Genomic DNA, 19,333 nt, shown 5'->3' with positions numbered 1-19,333 from the left:
GAAACATGCAGCATTTTAAGAAAGCCAAGCTGCGTGTTGAGATCATTGATGGCAAAATGTGGTGACTCTAATCTTCCACAGAAGAAAAAATTGTGGGTTTCTCTATTTACTCTGATCTGTACCCTGACCACTGAAATCTGTCAGAACAAGGATGGTGCAAAGCCCCCATAATAATGGCTGTGTTGTGCAAAAACAACAGTAATCCTTATAATATATAATCTATCGCCACACTTCTTATCTCCTCTTGTGTAATCCCCCTGCACACATTAAGCTCTCAGCAATATGACATGCAGAAAAAACCCCTGAGCATTGTGAATGCCCCCTTAGCAGAATTCATCCCATAGAATACAACTGTTTTGGTAATGTGCAAGGCACGTATCTCACTCTTCCACTTGTGGCTCTTCCTCTGGGCAGATGCCCCAACAGCAGAGCACTCTTTTCTGGTGTGCAGTGCTCTGGGAACGCTCTCCTAGTCTTACAAATCCTCTCCATCAAGCTTCAGGAAGGGAAACAGAGCAATTTGAAAGCCAAACACTATATTAGAAATTCTACCCAGTAGTTTGACCCCTCAAATAGAAATGTTGTTAAACACTGCCCAAAAGACTCTGGTCTTCTCTAATGAAAGGATATTCACTCATTGTGGGTAAGGCTTGTGCTGGCAAACCAAATGATAGACAGTGTGTCAGGCACTAGCACCATGTGCTTCTGACTTCACTACAAGTCCTCTGTAGGAAAGATAATTTTGATTTTCAGGTCACTAAATAATAGGGTATTATCAGAGGTCACTATGACTTGAAGCAGACAGTACTTTTTCACACAGCAATTTCTTGTTGATATTTAACTTTGATTATTTCTTGACATGCAGCGTAATGAATCCACAGATCAATTATCCTTCAAACACACTCATTTTTATAATGTTTTTCTTGTCAGACAGCTAACTTGTTTCAAGCAGAAGACTGAAGACACTGAACCTGCCTGACTTGAAAGAGAAAATGACTATTTCATTGCCATATATATACACACATACACACATATATACACACACACTGCTGTATGTTAGATTGTCAGAGCACTCATATTGGTGTCAAAACTGGATCTTTTCTGGGTGGCAAAACACTGAAGGGATAAACAGGCAAAATAGGCAGGCTGAAAGTACTGTTAAGGTAACAACAGCAGAAGCTTTACCGTCCAGGTGACTTGCACTGTCGTGGGTGTCAGCACAACAGGATTGTGCAGCCGGACAATGACATCTCCCAGCTCCTTCTGGACTTGCCTGTGATCCACACCTTGTGCTGGGGGGCTGATATCTGCCAGGCACACATATGAAAGCATCACTTTAATGAGAAGATCTGTATATGGCATCAATGAAATTTACTGAGTAACCTAACGACCTGACTTGAAAATCGTCTATAGCACTACCTTTTAAAAATACAGCACTAAGGTTGAAACCCAGACAAATATCAAATAATGCAAAAAAACCATCCACCTCTAGCCACTTAGGAAATAATGAAATATAAATATGATTAAAGGAGTATTCTGACTAGATGGCAAAGTTTTCTCAGCTCGGGTAAATGATGAGAGAGATGCAATGTTCACTAGTTCCAAAGTGCTCAGATAATAATAATGCTGCACAGATGTCTGGAACCAAATTGGTTAGTATAATTGAAGAAAATGAACAGTGCTTTTTTATTTTGCTAGAGCACACATGACATTAAGTCATTATATGTTTCCAAACTTTCACTAAGCTTCCTCTCCCCACATGCCATGCACACAAGAAACCTAATACTAAAAATAGCATTTTCCCCTGCAAAGCAAATTTTCCCTTAACAGACATAGCTAATGAAATCTAGTGCAAACATAAAAAAAAATTATTTAATTTAGGAAGCCAAACTGATTCTCATCTAGTAAAAGGCCATCAAAAATAATATACCACAAAAATTCTTTTCAAGATTATGTGCCCTTCAAAGTGTGTGGGGGAATTGTTTCTTCTAGTCAAAAATTTATTATAGAGATATTCAAAAAAGGACTGATAAATTATGGTCATGCCTGTCTAGGCATTTCTGAATCCTGCTTGGTTTTCCCTCAGGATTCAATAGTCAAAGACAGTTCCTAATTTTTTTGATCAACATCATGTCCTTGTGAAATAGATACATACAAAAGAGTTTTTTCCCTTTCTGATGGACTTAGGTATGGGAATAGGCATCTTGTGATTTCTTTTTTTTTTTCCTAAAGGCTATTTAAAAGAAATAATAGTTGTCTTAAAAACAAAACCTTTAAATATAACAACTGTAGTCATGGATCTCCAGGTCTTGAAAGTAAGTAGGTTTTGATGATCAATAATTCACATTCCTAATTCTGGAGTTATGGGTTCTAAGCAACCAATAAACAATATTGCCACAGGCTTCTATTGATATCCAAATTAAAATGGCTCCATGGATCTCCAAAGGGAATATAATCCAAATATGAGTGTCAGTGAAGGTGGTTGTCTATCAAATTATGTTTATTTGAAGCAGCCAAGAATCAGAGACATTATAAAATAAAACTGCAACTCAGACTGGCCTAGAGGATGATCATTTATGCTTCTATCCACAAAAGGCTATGATTGTTGCTACAATAAACCTACAGTTATCCATGGCTACATTTTAGGTTAAATTATTCTGTGGTATACAGCCAAAAAAGTACCTATGTATTCCCTCAGAGGAAAAGACATTTCCACAAACTATTTTGTATGAACAGCATTTCATAATTTTCATGGCAAATATGTCCAGAAGTAACAGAATAACAGGGACTAATAAGAGTGAGAAGTGAATGCCAAGATGTACATGTGGAATTCAGTTTTCTGGTATGTACACTTGAAAACATATGTGATGCTCCCAGTGTAATGTCATTTTCACATGTCTAGGAGGCTCCTGGTGGAAAAGCAGGTGATCTATCTCTAAGGGTACAATTAAGTATTGGAATAATAGAATCATGACTCAAGCAAAACTGGTGAAAGAAGCTACATCCTGATCAAAATTAAATTGGTTAGATATTTTCTCTAACACCTCTTTTATCAGATTTCAGTAATATATTACTATTTATTATTATTTTGATTTCAGGGAGAGGAATATATATAGGTTTTTGGAAGAGTTTTTTTAGAATATGTTTTCATCTATTAATAATCCAACAAGAAATCAACACTTTCATTAGAGTAGTTACTGATTTCTCTGTCCTTATTTCACGTAAGTCATATAAGACAAACCTTTTGAAAGGACCTGATTATCTACTTGCAGTTCACTGGTGAAAATTTACATTGAATTCTATTACTTGTACTTGCTGTACTGAATACCAGAACATTAAATGTTCAGCTATGAAAGCTACCATGGACACCTGTCGCAAATTATTATTTTATAGAACTGCTATAGCTGCTTTGTTATTTTTCCATGGCCACTCTGAATAGGCTTTCCACCGTGTGTCAGCTTCTTCTGTGAGCCTGAATTGAATTCAGGCGTAATTAGAAATCACATCAAAACATTATGTTAATTTTCAATTGATTTTATGATTTAATTCTATTAAACTGCAGGCTTGCAAAGAAGCTATAAATCCTGTACATGTCTCACTGTGCTTGACTGCTAAACAGCTTCTGGAAATGGAAGCTGCAACACATGCTGTAGCTAATTAAAAGACATGTTTTTACTGAAATCAAATTGCTTGTCAGTATGTCAGATAAAAAGTCTATACTTGACACTCAAATGCCAAACAAAGTTGTTGTTTTTTTTTTAGCTAGGTGATAAGTTATGCAGACTAAAAGACTGTTGCAATAAAAAGCATGAGTCACCCTATAATAATGGGAAAATAAGAAAGAAGGAAACTTGTGATACTCCATGGATAGTCAGGCCATGAAATCCTTGCACAACTCACTCCTCCAGCTTTTGAAAAGGCAGCTCTGTTTTTCCTTTTCCAGCCATAATTACTATTTTGAGGGTATAACTATTCAGAACAGATGTATTCAAGACTAGGCTGGGATAAGGGAGGCTGGATGGTTATGGGATAAAGAAATACCACTCTACTTTTTCTTATCTCTTTCCATCCAGCAAAGGACCCAAACAACTTACAATACATATTCTGGAGACTGACTCAGAATGTGCTCTCCATGGGCACCTTCATATTTTCAGAGACAGAAGTCTCTGAATAACAATAAACAGAGACAGAAAATTTAATTTCAAATTAACTGTGACAGGAACTATTACTTTGGATTTGAAAAATTATTATTCCAAAGAATTACAAATTTCTGTACTACAACACGTTTAACACGGAACTACACTCTTGAATTAAGTATCCAAGCTATGTCTTGTCAAAATGTCAAAACCAAAAAAAAAAATCCATGCTGTGATGGGAAATCTGTTTGTGGCAGCTATATTCAGTTAGAGCTTGATGCAAAGTGAACAGACTTCAGTAGCTGATTCAGTAGCAATGGAGGATCACAGCTACCAATCCCATCACTACTCTACAAATGAGCAATTTCACTTCAGCCTTCTCTCTTGGTTTATGCAATGGACTAATACAAACAATTCAGAAATATAGGTATATAAACAGAAGGCACATACCTTTCTCAGAGTAACTTCTATATACTCTTAGCATGCAGACGCCTTTATTTACATGAACGTTCTGACTAAATATTGGCTCAGATTAATCAACACGTGTTGTGCATTTCTTTTGATTAAACATAATTCTAAGCACAGTGTCTTGCCTGTTATAAACACTGATTATCACAGTATATGCCTGCTAATGGAGAGGAAGAAAGGACATGGAGAGGAGATACTGAGGAGAGGAGGGCATTCAGAGCGCTGGTCAGAAAAGCTTGGGTAACTCACATTGCTTTCAATAGTAACCAGAGGCAAATCGAGTCTAAGGGAACTGCAAACCAAAAGATCTACACTGTACAAAGGATTAAGGATTTCTCTCCTAAGACTGACTGATGTAGCAAACATTGGACTACTCTCATCTTTACTGGTGAAGCTTAAATCATGATTCCTTCAGTGAGTGTGCTGAAGCCAAACAGCCAGACTGACCTATCAGCAAACCCACAGTTCCCTCTCTCTATTTTAGCTAACAAGCACATGAAACTTGGAACTGCCCCTTACCTTGGGTTCGGACAGGGTCTGACATGGGGCTGGGGTCGCTCAGGCCCTGTGGGTTGATGGCTCTGACCATGAACAGGTAGATGGTGTTGGGGCGCAGGCCTCGCACGGTGTACAGCGTGCTCTTCACGTGGTTGGCCACTGTTTGCCAGCTGTTGCTAACAGACTGACTGCAACAAGAACAGTGTGGAAGATTATAAACTAATACCAGAGAGAAACAAAAATGTGAAAGAAACAGTCTTGTAACCCTGGATCGACTCTAAGTGCAGAAAAAAGTAATAAAAGCGAGGTGAAATTAATTTTTTTTTTTCAGTTAGCTCATCAAGATGGGCTAAAAATCATAATGCAGCTGTCAAAAGTATTTCTCTTTGCAATAAAAGTAAAAATTTTTGCTATTTCTCTTCCTGCAAAAGGAAAAGGTAGAAAGCTGTAAAGTAAATTTGAATGATAAACAGGCTACTCTTGAACAAAAGGCTTAAAAAGGAAAGTTCTCTTGAAATAATAATTTTCTATATTGCTAAGTAAATGATGTCAATAAACTGTCATTGAAAGAAAAGTGTTCTTGAACTAAATTCACTCTAGAAGTTGAAAAAGAAATTTGAAAACATTCTCTGAAATGGAGGAAATTATATGAATATTTTTTCTGCCACTACATTTTCCATTCAACATTATTATAATTAGATTACAATCCACCATATGAAAAGATTTCAAATGTGATTGTTAAAACAACTTTTAATGAAAATGTCTGGCTTTTTTAAAAGTTATTGATGGGATGCCATTAAAGCTTATCCAGGGTGAAAGATCAGAAAAGTTTAAAGAGAAAATTTTATTTTACTATGCTTTGTTGTACAGCATTGATTAAAAAAAGATCTTTGAATATATTAAAAGGAAAAAGGAAATGGAAAGCTACAAGGTTTATGTTGCTTGATTCACTTCACCCATACAATGCATAAAGAGTAAGTTCTAGAACCAAACCAACCCAACATACTGCAAATATTGTAATGCTCCTTACATACATAACATTTGAGCTAAAATTTGCATGCATATGACTATGAAAAATTCTTGCATGAATTTTAACTTAGAGATGAATTAAAGCATTTGTCATTTTTGTAATATCTGGATTAAGGAACACATTTAAGAAGGTGCAGATTTTTAAGCTGAAATGTGTTCTAGAGATACATGTCAGAGTATGGCCTGTGCCCAAACAAACTTGCTGAATTGGAGCCCAGGAGTTCTTTTGTACCACACAGTACAAACAGTAACTGCTGCTGTGTGCAGGGGAGCACCTGGATTCTTTAAAGCCTCAGGCTGCAGGATAAAATCCTCCATTATCAATACTGGTCTTTTCAGTTAGAAGTTTTCATCTATCTAAAACACTAAAAATAGAAATTTAAAGCACTTTGACTCTTTAATAGGTACTGTTTTAATAAGAGCAGGAATTAAAGTTTGCAGAGAGGCTTCAAGATTACCCATTTGTTTCCATATTATCTCTACTACAATAGCCAAGAACCTGCAGCATTCCCACAGGAGACTCTCACTTATCATCAGTGTTAAAGGAAAAGTGACAAATAATTACTGCATTGTTCTATTACATTCCTGTTGACCTGAAGAAATAGTTAGATACCCAGTTAATCACTTAGAAAAAAGTGATAAATTACAAAAAAATCAATGTAAAGAATATGAATCAATGTCTTCTATGGCAATGAGTCATTTAATGAGCTTCTAATGATATGTTTAGAGTCCAAAAGAACACCACAAAACCCTGGTACGAGGGTTTAAGCAAAATTAGAAAGAAAGGAGCTTAAAAGTGGTATAATTAACATACCTAAAAGCCTCAATGATATAAGCACTAGCTGGTAGGCTTCCAGGGGTCCCTGGCTGCCAGGACAGGGTGACACTGTTCTTAGTAACATCAGTGACCTGAGGTTTGGATGGTGGCCCAGGGAGGTCATTTATATCATAATTTTTACTGACTGTTGCTCCACCGGATTCTGTGAAGGGCAAATACAAAACGATTACTTTTTATCCATGGTTACATAATTTGATCAAAGCATAAGATTAAAATGAAAAACATGGCAAACATCTGCAAAATCAGCATAACGGATGTTCTTAATCTATAAAGAACTAAATCAACAACTGCATTACTACCACATGTTTTTGGATGAAGGGCTGTCATACTTTAAGTACATAATGAAGAAAAGAAATGCAAAACTCAAAAGTTTATATATAAATATATATATATATATATAAAAAGAAAAGAAAGAAAAGAATAACAAAAAAGGCCAGCTTGCTGAAATGTATGTGAAGTACCAAAAACTTAGTTGCTGAGAAATTTCCTGTATTCAAATCAGCTGCAGTACTCACAGAGAGCACTTTGGATTTTTCTTGCCCGAGCCAATTACTGGATAAATCCACATTTTATTTATGCTCCTGTTAGAAGAATTAAAGCATACTGCAGTCACTGGACACAGATATGATGTGATGTCAACGGGCATTACAAGACAACAGCAACAAAATGCAAGATGTGTGAAGGAACACAGCCTTCTCATCCAAAACTTCTCATCCAAAACTTCTCCATGTCAAGCCCAGAACTTCTAGAATAATTTGACTCAGACTGCTGTCATATGGTCTACACGTTCCTCATGTGCCAAGTGGAGCACATCCCTGGGCACTGCTTACCTGTCACCTCCAGCACAGCACTCCAGGACGTCTCCCCACTGGAACTTGTAGCAACGCAAGTGTAAGTCCCAGTGTCAGAGAGCTGGACATGAAAAGGGCATAAGGGCAGCTTTAACAACCTTTTATAATCAGCTGAGTTTACTCTTATTTTCTTTTTCTAAATGCTCCTTGCTAAGAAGGACTTAGCCTACATTTTGCGCCAGACTAGAAGGCACCAGATATTTTCAAGCAATCATTTAATGGTGGCTTGCATTTAGAGAACTATAATAAGATTATTTGCTTCTAATACTTTACTAATTCTGATTTTCATATTGTTAATGGTACCAGTGCTGCCAATACACTACTGTAAATGCTCCAGAACAGAGCACTGAGAGTATGAGTGTTTGCATTGGTTACAAAAAATGCAGGTGAAATCAGGCAACATATATATACAATATAACAACAATTAACCTCTTAGAGGGTAAAATCTCAGCATTTATTATCCCAGGATGACCCATAGGTCCAGTTTCCAGTGCCAGGAAGGATGTTACATCACCTTAGACTCTTAGGACAGATGAAGTAATTTCTCTACACCCCACATACAAACAGTGCTAAAACTTAACAGTTCTCTGTTAACAGTGGCTCTCTCTACATAGATAGTCAATTTCCAAACAGAAGCACCAAATTAGATCCTACACCATGCTTACCTTTCTTCCATCTCACATGGGATTTTATTTCAGGCTTGAAAGGCCCTTTGGTAGCAAAAGAAAATTGCATTTGTATAAAATTATTGTGATTACCTTGTCAGTTCAAATATTTTAGATATATTTGGAGAAACTGCTTTGAATTAGGTTGCCAATATTAATCTCATCGCTGTATAAACAGTTTGACTAGCAAATTTGCCAAGGGTTTTCCTATTTCCTGTTTAAATTTTTTAAAATAAGGGTTTCTGAGTCAGGAACAAGTGAAGACTACAGGGATGGATGGAAAATGGTAAGTTAACAAAGCACAAAATATATGAAGGAGCTCTCCTTCCATAATCCTTAAAGCATGGTAATATGGAGATGGAAGAAAAAAGGGAGTGCGCTGACTCAAGTGATTAAGAAGAATTTTATTCGCCATCACATGACTTGGTGGAAAGAGAACTGCATTCAAGAAGCTTTATTGGGCTTTAAGGAATTGTAATGAGTTTTCTGTTAAATGCAGATTGTCACTGTAGCATATGTCCTTATACGTAACTCTTCAAAAAGAATGTCAAGGCAAAAAACCAAGACGTTCTTTAGATTACTTGTAGATATATACTTTAATAGATTTTTAGCTTTGTCATGCACGAATTTTGTTGCTACTTTTCTTCAGATACACTGAGAATGCAGTGTCCCATTCTTATGCAAGGAAGCAACTCATTAATGCCAGCTCAATTTTCTGAATGAGCATAACTTGCATTTCAGGAGATGGTTATTTGTGTGAAATACAAATAATAATGAAAAGCCCCCTGACAAAGGCTCAAAGTCTCAAAATACAGCAGCACTGCTACTAAATGAGAAAGACCCTTGAAAGAAGAGATTTTCCAGAGGAGAGAGTCTTATAGCATTCCAAAGCAGTGTTTTATTTTGCTTCCTCTGAGATTTTATTAAATAAATAATTCTTCGTTACATGATAATGGGGAATATTTCTCAAGGCTATGGTTCTCAACCTCATTTGTGTACTACTGTGACAGATGGTGCACTCAATGAGGTATGTGGTGTACACAACAGAGTAACTTGCAGAAGGCAAACAACATAGAAAGCAAGCTGGAAGTACACTGCTTCTGGCAAGCTATGGCAAATTATCTAACTTCCAGGTTGTGGGTGGATTAGATACAGATTTAGTGTATTGGTAATTCAATTATTTATACATTTTTGTGCTATGGAAAAAAAAAAAAGAACAGAGGAGGTGAATAAAAAAATCTTTACTATTAACTAAAATAAGTTTTGTTCCTCAGTTAATGCAGGTGTCTAATCCTGGTATGGCACATTTCTACAGCAGGAGGGAGTTTTCCATCAGTGCTAGTCTGAAGGGGTATTGAATGAATGACATATATGAGTTTTTAGTTGTCTTCCTCAGGACAAGTGAGAGATTGGCTGATCAGAAAAATCTCTATGTTCATGTTACGACTGTGGCCAGTGTGACTGTTCATGAACCACTTGACTGAGCTGTAACAGAAACAGCAGAAAAAGATCAGAGAATGGTTTGTGTTGGAAGAGATCTTAAAGATCCTCTCATTCCAACCTCCCTGCCATGGATGATCAAAGTTCCAACCAACTAAATCAGGATTCTCAAAGTCCTGTCCAACCTGGCCTTGGTTGGAACAGGAATGGGGAATCCACAAATTCTCTGGGACACCTATTCTAGCACCTCAACACCCTTACAGGGAAGATTTCTTCCTGACACCTAATCTAAATCTACCCTCAGCCAGAAGGACATGAGGACATGTGAGTGGCAATTATTAATTTATTTTAAATGTGGGGATGTAAACATACTTGGACATTTTCGTGGCCCTTTTTTTCTTTAGGAAGTGGTGCTAGTCCTTGTTTATGTAGACCTGAGAGAAAAGTTAAGCATTTCTCATTTATATCCATGTTTAATTAAATTTTTCAAAGCACAGGAGAAAAAACGTGTTTATGTTTCTGTGTAATTTTTTTTCTTAAACCAGAGTCAAACAAACAGTGCACATTACTGCTATGGAGGAGTTTCTAAAAAATGCCTTTTGGAGCCTTTAAGGAAAATTGGTTACTAATGAATGAGCCACTTAAGGATCAATAAAAGCCTCATGTCTTTCAGAACCACACTCACTACTAGTACTGTTTTCTTCTCCTCCTGCAAGCAATTATATTTTCCTTTAGTTTACAGACACAGCCTTTAACAGTGAGATTAATGCGCTGGCACGATTCAGAACCAATTTCATTGTTTGCATAGCAGCATGCAGACAGGTATCCCAAGAGCTTCTGCCTCCTGGACACTCCACAGAAGCCCATCATCAATGCCTGAAAGTTTGTTTGAAATCACTAAGCTTCCACCTTTAATTGCTGCTTTCTAACACTACTGGGGAATCTTGACTATTCAAGCGCAGTCTTTAATCCAGCTCTACAGGAAAAATGCATTAACCTTCATGGCCTAAACCTGCCTTCAGCCCAGGGAGGAACGACAAATTGTTTACTCAAGACAAGCTAGCATAAATTTTTTAATAAATTCTATTTTGTTCCAAGACAGTTCACAATTCATCTATGATAACTGATGAGACAGTATCAGAAAACAAAACTGCTCTTTATTTCTTGTCATTAGTACTATGTTTATTGACATTTTTTTGGATGGGAAAATTTAGTGCAGACATTTCTGCTGACTAAATTAAGTGGTTTCTGAAATTATCTTCAAGTTCTTGACAAATAAGTACATTTAACTTGCTATTTTTCCATATGCATCCTTGTCCAAATGCACACAAACAAATAGGTGTTTATCTTTGAACAGGGAAATATTAAAAGCCAAAATAGAGCTTAGTGATGCAGTATTTATCAAAAATGACATTATCCTGTTTGAAGTATTAGAGAATACTGTATTATCTCATGTGTAAAAATGTAAATATTAAAATAGGTATTTAATTTTTAAGAGAAATCCCTCTGCATATGACTGCATGTACGCTACAGTATTAGTTGTCTTTTCCCATTTGCAGCCTGGTGGAACATTTCCAGGAAGCATAACACTGGAATAAATCAGCCAGCCTGGGACTGATGAGTTGTTGATGGAGAAAGCGCATGGCCAAGCCCTGATGAGCTCCAGATCACGTGCTAGCACAAGTACTCAGAAAATTACGGTCAGGTGTTGCCAAGGAACTGCTCTAAGTTTTGATAGAGGCCAATGGCTTCAGGGTAAGACCAATGAAAAGATAAGGAAGGACTGTTCTTTTATATTTCTATGCACCCCCAACTCATGTGTTCTATTGCAACATGCACAAGATTATAAACACCGATTCTGTTTTTAGGAAATTCTCATAGAAATATCCAAAGCTAGTTTTGCTCTTCTTTCCCCTTCCCTTTCCTACACAAAGTCAAAGAATGGATAACGACTTGGCGAGAACTGCACAGTAGAAAAGACAAGTTAATTCTGAAGACAACAGGAAGGTGGCAGAGCTGCCTTTGGAGCTCGGCACACGCCAAGAGCTCCAAACTGGACACGTAGAACCTGTCATGCTTGTCGTGCTGCCATTACTCACCCTCAGAGCTTTGATCTGGAGCGTGCCCTGGTCCTGTATGGATGTCCGAGGGTCCCGGCCCAGGAAGGTGAATCCTTCCTTGAGCCAGCTGATGACAGGGAGGGGGTCGCCTGTCGCCTTGCACTTGAGCAGAGCTGTGCCATCCACTGCCAGGGTCTGGTTGACGGGGCCCTGGAGGATGATGGGCGGAGGCCGATCTGTCAAGACTAAAACAGTGGCACAGGCATTGGCATCCACACCTTTAAACCACCCTCTGCTGCTGCTGTGAGCCCTATTCCACCATGTGGGACAAGTTTTAAGAAGCTGCTTGAAGTCAGCCTCTAAGGGGCTAAAACCATTATTTTTGGAGGAGCCATAGATAGAGGTTATCAATTAGTTAGCAAATTTGAAATGCATTTCAGTAAGAGTTTTATTTCACCACTGCAAAATAACATGCAGATAGAAAAATATCTATTAGCAAAAATCATCAGGCTGATTCGGTTAACATAGGATGAAAATGAAGACTTTGATTCAGAGAAGAATTGAAGTGCATGACTCTTTTCTTCCAATTTGGGAACGCACAAATTGAAACACACCTTTGATGGCACATCAAAATGTGTTTAATGGCTTACCCAATTAATGGTCTAAAAGAGAAAATCTGTTGAGTAAAAAGTGAAACACTACAGCTATTCTAGCCTGGGTACCAACCACATCCCCCATTCCTACTCTATTTGCAAGTTTTCACCAGCAAAAATATCTAACAGCTATACAAAACATTTTCATAATCTGAGTGATCTAAATGAGGGTGCCGCTCTTTCCAGCAGAGAAAAGCTCAAACTCAATCACACTATTTAACAGCTTACTTAACAAATCATTTCCTCACCTTTTAAAGCCATGAACTCCCTTTTTTTTTTTTCCCCTGATAATTTACATCTGCATGCTTGCAATACTGAATAAAGAACCCTGCAACCAGTGATAGAGTGCATGGCTGCGCATAAGCCTCATTCCATGACCAGTGGGATATCTTGAAGATGAGGTAAAATACTCATGCTCATTTCTCTTGAAAGATCATTTTATCCCAAATAATTCAGTTGTTTAATCTTTTCTCTGAGGCATCTGTTAAGCAACAAAATACAACCTTTGTTTCTAAAGAATATGTTTATATAAACTGAATGTGAAATACTTGAATATACACAAGGCTGGAACTGACACAAAAAATCAGTATAATAGAACTAAGAATTTTTTTTCTTTTAATGTATTTTTATATATTTACCACCCATATTTTGAGCAACTGAACAATTGTGTGACAGGTATTAAATATTGTAGCAAGCAGGACTGACTTCAAAACTGGTGCAAGTTAGCCTGCCTCTGCTGATGTCAATTGAGCTTGAATCATTTATTCTAGCTGAGAATCTTTTTATTGTAGTCCATATAGAACACCTGACCCTAACAATGAAGTGAAAACAAATTATTATGAAGCAATATGGCTTCTATTGTATTTGAGCTGTTTGAGATGCAAACCTCTTGAACCTTCAACAGATCCAAAGTGCTTTCATTGTGTTATTTATTAAATAAAACCTATCAGGGATATGTTCATGAGACATTTTATGCCTAAAATAATTGTTTCTGAAATTTCAATGTTGCAAAAATACTGCCTACCTTTTTTTTTGTTAACAAGATTCACCAAGATCAGAATCATTAATACTGTCAGAATCACACCTTGGAGTGTGAGCACATCATTCATTGAAATTGAAAATAAAAATAGAAAGCCAATGCAGATTATTTCTTAACACCAGAATGTGAAAGCTATTTTGGAAATTCTGAAATATCACCCACTGAACTTAAGAGATAGGACAGGAAACACTATATAACAAGAAAAATGCAATGCATTTTCACCTTGATACAAAATGTTTAATCTCATTAAGGTTCCTTATGACTAAATAGTTCAGCCACTTGGCAAAATAAAAACGGATCTCAGCTCCCACATACTGTCAGGGTAGCTGCAGCATGAGTATATTAAAATTAAAACTTAGCTGTGCAAGTTATCATTTAGATTTAATGTAAACCAGTAAATCCCAGTATTCTAGGTAGCTAAAAATTAAGGAAGAATAACTATTTAAGTTGCTAGCTATTCTACTGCAGTTATTTGCTTCATCTAAGTGTCTTTCATATGTGCAGCAATGTAGGAATTTTCAAAACCTACTGCATTACAGATATTGTTCTTTGGCATGTAATTAGATTTTTTTTACAGCCCAAATGAGAAGCTCATAATCCTTTAAATAGCTCTGATCAATAGTGTAATTGAAAGCCTCCTGGCCAGAAGGAATCTTCATTTTCAAGGGTGTTATGGGTGAAAGACCACTACAGGTTTCCATGACACTAAGGCTAAAGGTTAAATGAACACTTAGAGTTTCCACTGATCTGTGAACGGCTGTATTGTCTTCACAACTATGACTTGTAAATCTTCTCTAAAACATGTGTGTGCTTGCATTCCTACTACTTAGGTCCTCATTAGTAAGGATCCAAAACTAGGTTAGAGTTTAAAACAATATATATGTCAGAAGCATTATGAAGAGCAGAGGGTTAGTGAAAAATAGCCACAAAATGGTGTGGGATTTGTCAGTTGCTTTTATAACATTTTAATTAGTTTCTTTTCTTAGTTTTGTCCTATCTGGAGACTTCTGTATCTTTTCCACAAAATCATTTTGTGTGCCCACAAAATGCATGGTAAAATAGAAATTGATTTCAAAATTACTTTAATTTTTAAAATGGTTTTGGAACTATTTGCCGATATCCATACATCCACATATTCTGGTAACTGAAAAATTAACAGATTCCTTTTGTGTTAAAATGGATCTTAATTTTTGAAGTGATTATAGCAAAAGGACAAATTATATTTGTTCATTAACAGTTTATTCACTACAAATGCAGTTTGGATCAACTGAAACCATATTTAAATTTGGGGGATATATGGCCAAATTACAATGGAAATTAAGAGAAAGACAAAATTAAGTCTTTACCTTCCAAAAATCAAAATTTAAAAAATTTTCCTGGTGAAATGATGGGTAAAATCAGACAAAAGTAAGGAAATCCTCATCAGGAACACTCATGATAGGGCAGGGTTCTCTCTGAAAGGTGGAAAAGTAGAGACCAATCCCTCATCTGTCTTTTTTTTTTTTTTTACAGAAGAGATTCACAGGAAGCTGTGAAGTTGTTCTGAATTTCTCCTGTTTGAAACTGTCACACTTACTATAAAACATGTAATATACTTTGGATGAGGGTTAAGAATCATGGTGGTCAGATTTGTAGACAAGTAAACTGTGAAATATTTATTAATAAATTTTAATGACTATTGAAGAGAAATTAAGATACTCTCCAAAATATTCTGTGCATGATTGACAAATACTTACACAATAATAATTGGAAACTATTCCTTTTATGTTGAGCATAGACAGAGATGGAAGCACTTGGTTTATTTGCATGATCTGTCATTATAAGATTGTGAGCTGCATATTCATTTCTTGGGTTTGAAAGGATTGCTAAGATTCTTCAATTTTTAAATTGATTTTGCTTTTCCAGATGTGCGTTAGACAGTGAATTACATGATAGCCTTTCAAGAAAATACAAGATTTGAATTTCAAATACGCTGAAGGCTCTTAGCACAGTCCATAATCAGCAAAATTATCACTCAACTCAGCACATTTCATCACAGCTAGTAATCTGTTCTCATGTGAACACTTGAGTTAAAAATATTTCCAGTAAAGACTTGTAAGTGCAAAAATGTAACAACTGAAACACTGCTATATATGGTATAATTAAGCACTTGTTTTTCTGCACATGACATGTTTTCATTCTGTATTGGAACTTCAATTGGATCTAAATTACTCTGGATCAAACAAAAATGTGTTCAAAATGAAAAAGATGGCTCGCCACTATTATTAAATCATTAACCAAACAGAAAAATTCTGGGCTAGGAAGTAAAACTGAAATCACCAGCCAAAAACTAGAACACTAATGCTTAAGCATATAGCTAGCACGCACAATGTTTATCTTTTATTATATTCTTAAATCTATTAAATTAGATTTCCCTGCTGATAAAAGTCATTAGCTCCCATAACTTCTGCTTAGCATCAACCAAAACAGATTATTTAGACATTTATGGTTAACTTCCTAATAAAAAGCAATTAAAAAAATATCTGTGATCTAATGGTACACTTATTCACATAATCTCAGCTCCATCATGTTGTTTTGGCACTTTGCTTCTGACCTCACCCGCCCTTTGACTCTGGGATGAAATGGTATTTCTATAAAGCAATCTTGTATTATTTCATAATGATCATGCTGACAGTGGGTTCTGGAAAGCATTTGAGGAAGGCAGGCCCTGCACTCCTTGAGCAGCAGAGCCACCAGCTAATGCTCTCTTGAGCTATGTGGAATGCACGCTGCCTTTAATCAGAATTAACCGGAGATGAGCTTGACTTTCAGCAGGGACACTTTCCCTTGGCTTTCAAAACAGACTAATGAAAATTCCAAAGAGATCAATTAGGATTTATTTTTTTTCCCCACACAAGAAAAAGATAAAGGTGGATCAAAGCCCTTGGCTGTCAAAAGGAAGAATTTCTCATCACTAGCATCCTTGAACCCTATTTGATCCACTCAGCGCCTGTTGCTGTAAATCTGTGCAGCATCAGCAGGTGTGACCATTTAACAGCTCAATGTCCTCCCAGCCAATGTTTGTGTGTTCTATTTATTCCAATCACAGTCAAGGCCCTGAATCAGGCAGCACTATGGACAGATATTAAAAAATATTGCCTTTCCATTCCTTTTAAATGACCTTTTAATCTACATTTAAATTTGAATTGAATGAAAATGCATCATTTAGTCATAGACTATGAGAGAAAGGACTTAAAGAGATTGCAGAGCAAAGCCAAGTCTTTAGTCTCCAGAAACTACAGAAAAGCAATGTGCTTGAAGAGATGCAAAGATAAGGTAGAAATTATTTCCCCTTGTCATAAAAATATAGGCAGCTTTTGGAAAACAAAGAAAAGGCATCAAATTAATGCTCAAACCTCTATAATACGAGCCTGAACCTCTCTACCTGTCACTTGTGATGAATATGCTCTTGTGAAAAGGCAGATTATTCAAAATTAGACATCTTTTCAAACTTTCATGGTGCAGGCAGGTCTCTAAGGGAACAGTAAAAGTAGACCTCTGCATATAACAACAGTTTTAATGGCAAAAATTCATCAAAGTCTGTCAGGAGATATTTAATGTGTCAGTTAAGATAAGGAATAATGATGCTGGGGAATGCCACTGTCTCTGAGTATAAGAGGGATTCTCTTGTTTTCTTCGCTAACATGAAAGGATGCAAACTGCCTTCCATCCACAATAAGATGAAGAGGGATATCAACAGGATTTCTGACATATGAAAAGGATTCATGTTTGTAGATGGGAAACCTCAAGGCAGGGTGAATATCAAACCCAAAAATTTGAAATGAAAAGCATCAAGATAGACCATGTTATTCTTTTCCTTTCCTGAAAACTCTTCTCCACCTATGGATTTTCATGACTTTTTTCACACCTACCCCTACTGAGGCATTCTTGGAACACAGCTCTAAGGCTGGTGCTTTATTCATGGAGGGACTAAAGGGCTTCATGTTGTAGGAAGTCTAAACCTATGGTACTCCACCACCTTCAGAGCAACTGTGTTGATTTAATTGAGCTAAGGACACATACCCTACATGTCTAATACAGGACTGAAGACTGGTGGAAATGGAGATTCAGTTCACTGCTTTAATTACAAACTTATTCATTCTCCATTTTTTGTGGTTTTGTTTTGTTTTTATTTTTGCAGTCCTATCTTAGCTCTAGCAAACCAAGCAGCTTCATTTCTTACCAGACCTGTGCTAAGCTGGTTTGTCCCTTTTTTCCATTATTAACAAACCGCCAGAAAGCAAGTAAGAGGCAAACTAGACTTTGATGCCTTTTTTACTCCATAGGTAAACACAGTGACCTTTTCTCACTTTATTTCCTATAGAAAATTGTCCATTTACTTGTATGATTTATGTGATCTCATACGCCTTTATTTACACTGCTTTTAATGTACTTTTGACAGGAAAAAAACAATAGGAATTTCTAACAGCTCACCATCAGTAACCTCCAGCTGAGCCTTTGCTAAAATGCTTCCAGCAACCGTCAGTGCTTGACAAATGTAGTAGCCTGCATCAGACCTCTGGATGTTGGTAATGGTGAGGTCCCCGGTTGGTGACACGGAATATCTGCTGTTGGGCTGCAGAGGCTGGTTTGGGAAGAGTAGGTTCTGCAAAAACAATTCATCTCACATCAATTCAAAACACAAAAGCACCACTTTTCCTTCAGCTACAGAGACAATGATTTTTCCTTAAAAGTACTATAAATAATCGAGGACAAAAAGTAAGTGTGGTTCTGACTTTATGAACACATAGAGCTGCTTTCCCTGCCTTGGGCAACTCACAGTTTAAATTAGAAACAGCCTTTTGACAGCTCACAGTGCTGTGTTCTGACTGGGGTGCAGGCAAGGAGACATTTTCCAACAATCACACTTGAGTGATTTATATTTGTGACACATTCATCTTCATTCTGAATGCAATTGTAATAATATACTCGGCTATCAAACCAGAAGGACATCACACTACAGCAAACACTAGAAAACTAGCAGCAAGCACTGAATCCTGGAGACCTGAGGGAGCAGAGCACTATTGTTTGGCTATGAAAATGTTCTGAGAAACGGAGAAAGTAAGACCATGGCAGATAAGTAGAGCTGGGAGGAAGACAGAAGCATGCCATAAAGTAGGAGCAGCTGGTAGAGCACGAGAGTTTAAAGGAGAAGTAAAAGGAAATTAAAACTATGATAAACCAAAGGAGAAATGCAGCATGGAGCCTGGAGGGTGAATAGAAAGGGTATTAATCTGATGTGGAAATCGTCAGAGAAAAAAAATAATTTCATGTAGGATAAGATATCAGTTAGCACAAAACAGGGAGATTAGTTTTTGCCCTTGGGCTGGATTGGAGAAAAGAGAGATGTCAATAATAGTAACTGGAATGGCTCTAGTAGTCATTGCATATGATGAAGGACTGAATGAATCAATACCACAGACCCAAAAAGGTTTTAGTGGTGAGAGCTGTGTTTTCAAGGAAAAAGTTATACCCTCTGGCACAGCTCTTGTGAATAAATAAGAACAGGAAAAGGAAGGCAACGCAAAGAGAAAGGTCAGCATTGCCCAATGAACATTGTCCAAGCAGCATTGCCCAATGAGACAGAAAGGAGAACAGCTTAAACAATAATTAAACA

The 19,333-nt window shown here is 36.8% G+C and overlaps 1 protein-coding gene across 4 annotated transcripts in view; it reads right to left on the bottom strand.

Annotated features, from left to right (window-relative positions):
* The window catches only part of ROBO2 (roundabout guidance receptor 2), a 1,014,282-nt gene that overhangs the window by 82,188 nt on the left and 912,761 nt on the right, over nucleotides 1-19,333 (bottom strand). For all 4 annotated transcript variants that reach the window (XM_064410930.1, XM_064410932.1, XM_064410928.1 and 1 more), the window contains 6 exons: nucleotides 18,151-18,322; nucleotides 12,025-12,230; nucleotides 7,800-7,881; nucleotides 6,946-7,111; nucleotides 5,124-5,290; nucleotides 1,186-1,307 (listed from right to left, as the gene is read on the bottom strand). In XM_064410930.1, coding sequence (XP_064267000.1) covers nucleotides 1,186-1,307; nucleotides 5,124-5,290; nucleotides 6,946-7,111; nucleotides 7,800-7,881; nucleotides 12,025-12,230; nucleotides 18,151-18,322 — 915 coding nt within the window. The remainder of the gene's footprint in view (nucleotides 1-1,185; nucleotides 1,308-5,123; nucleotides 5,291-6,945; nucleotides 7,112-7,799; nucleotides 7,882-12,024; nucleotides 12,231-18,150; nucleotides 18,323-19,333) is intronic.

This window comes from Passer domesticus, chromosome 2 (assembly GCF_036417665.1).
Source record: "Passer domesticus isolate bPasDom1 chromosome 2, bPasDom1.hap1, whole genome shotgun sequence".
Lineage (NCBI taxonomy): Eukaryota > Metazoa > Chordata > Aves > Passeriformes > Passeridae > Passer > Passer domesticus.
The sequence above is the reverse complement of the archived record's forward strand: the minus strand, read 5'-3'. Positions and strand labels throughout refer to the sequence as shown.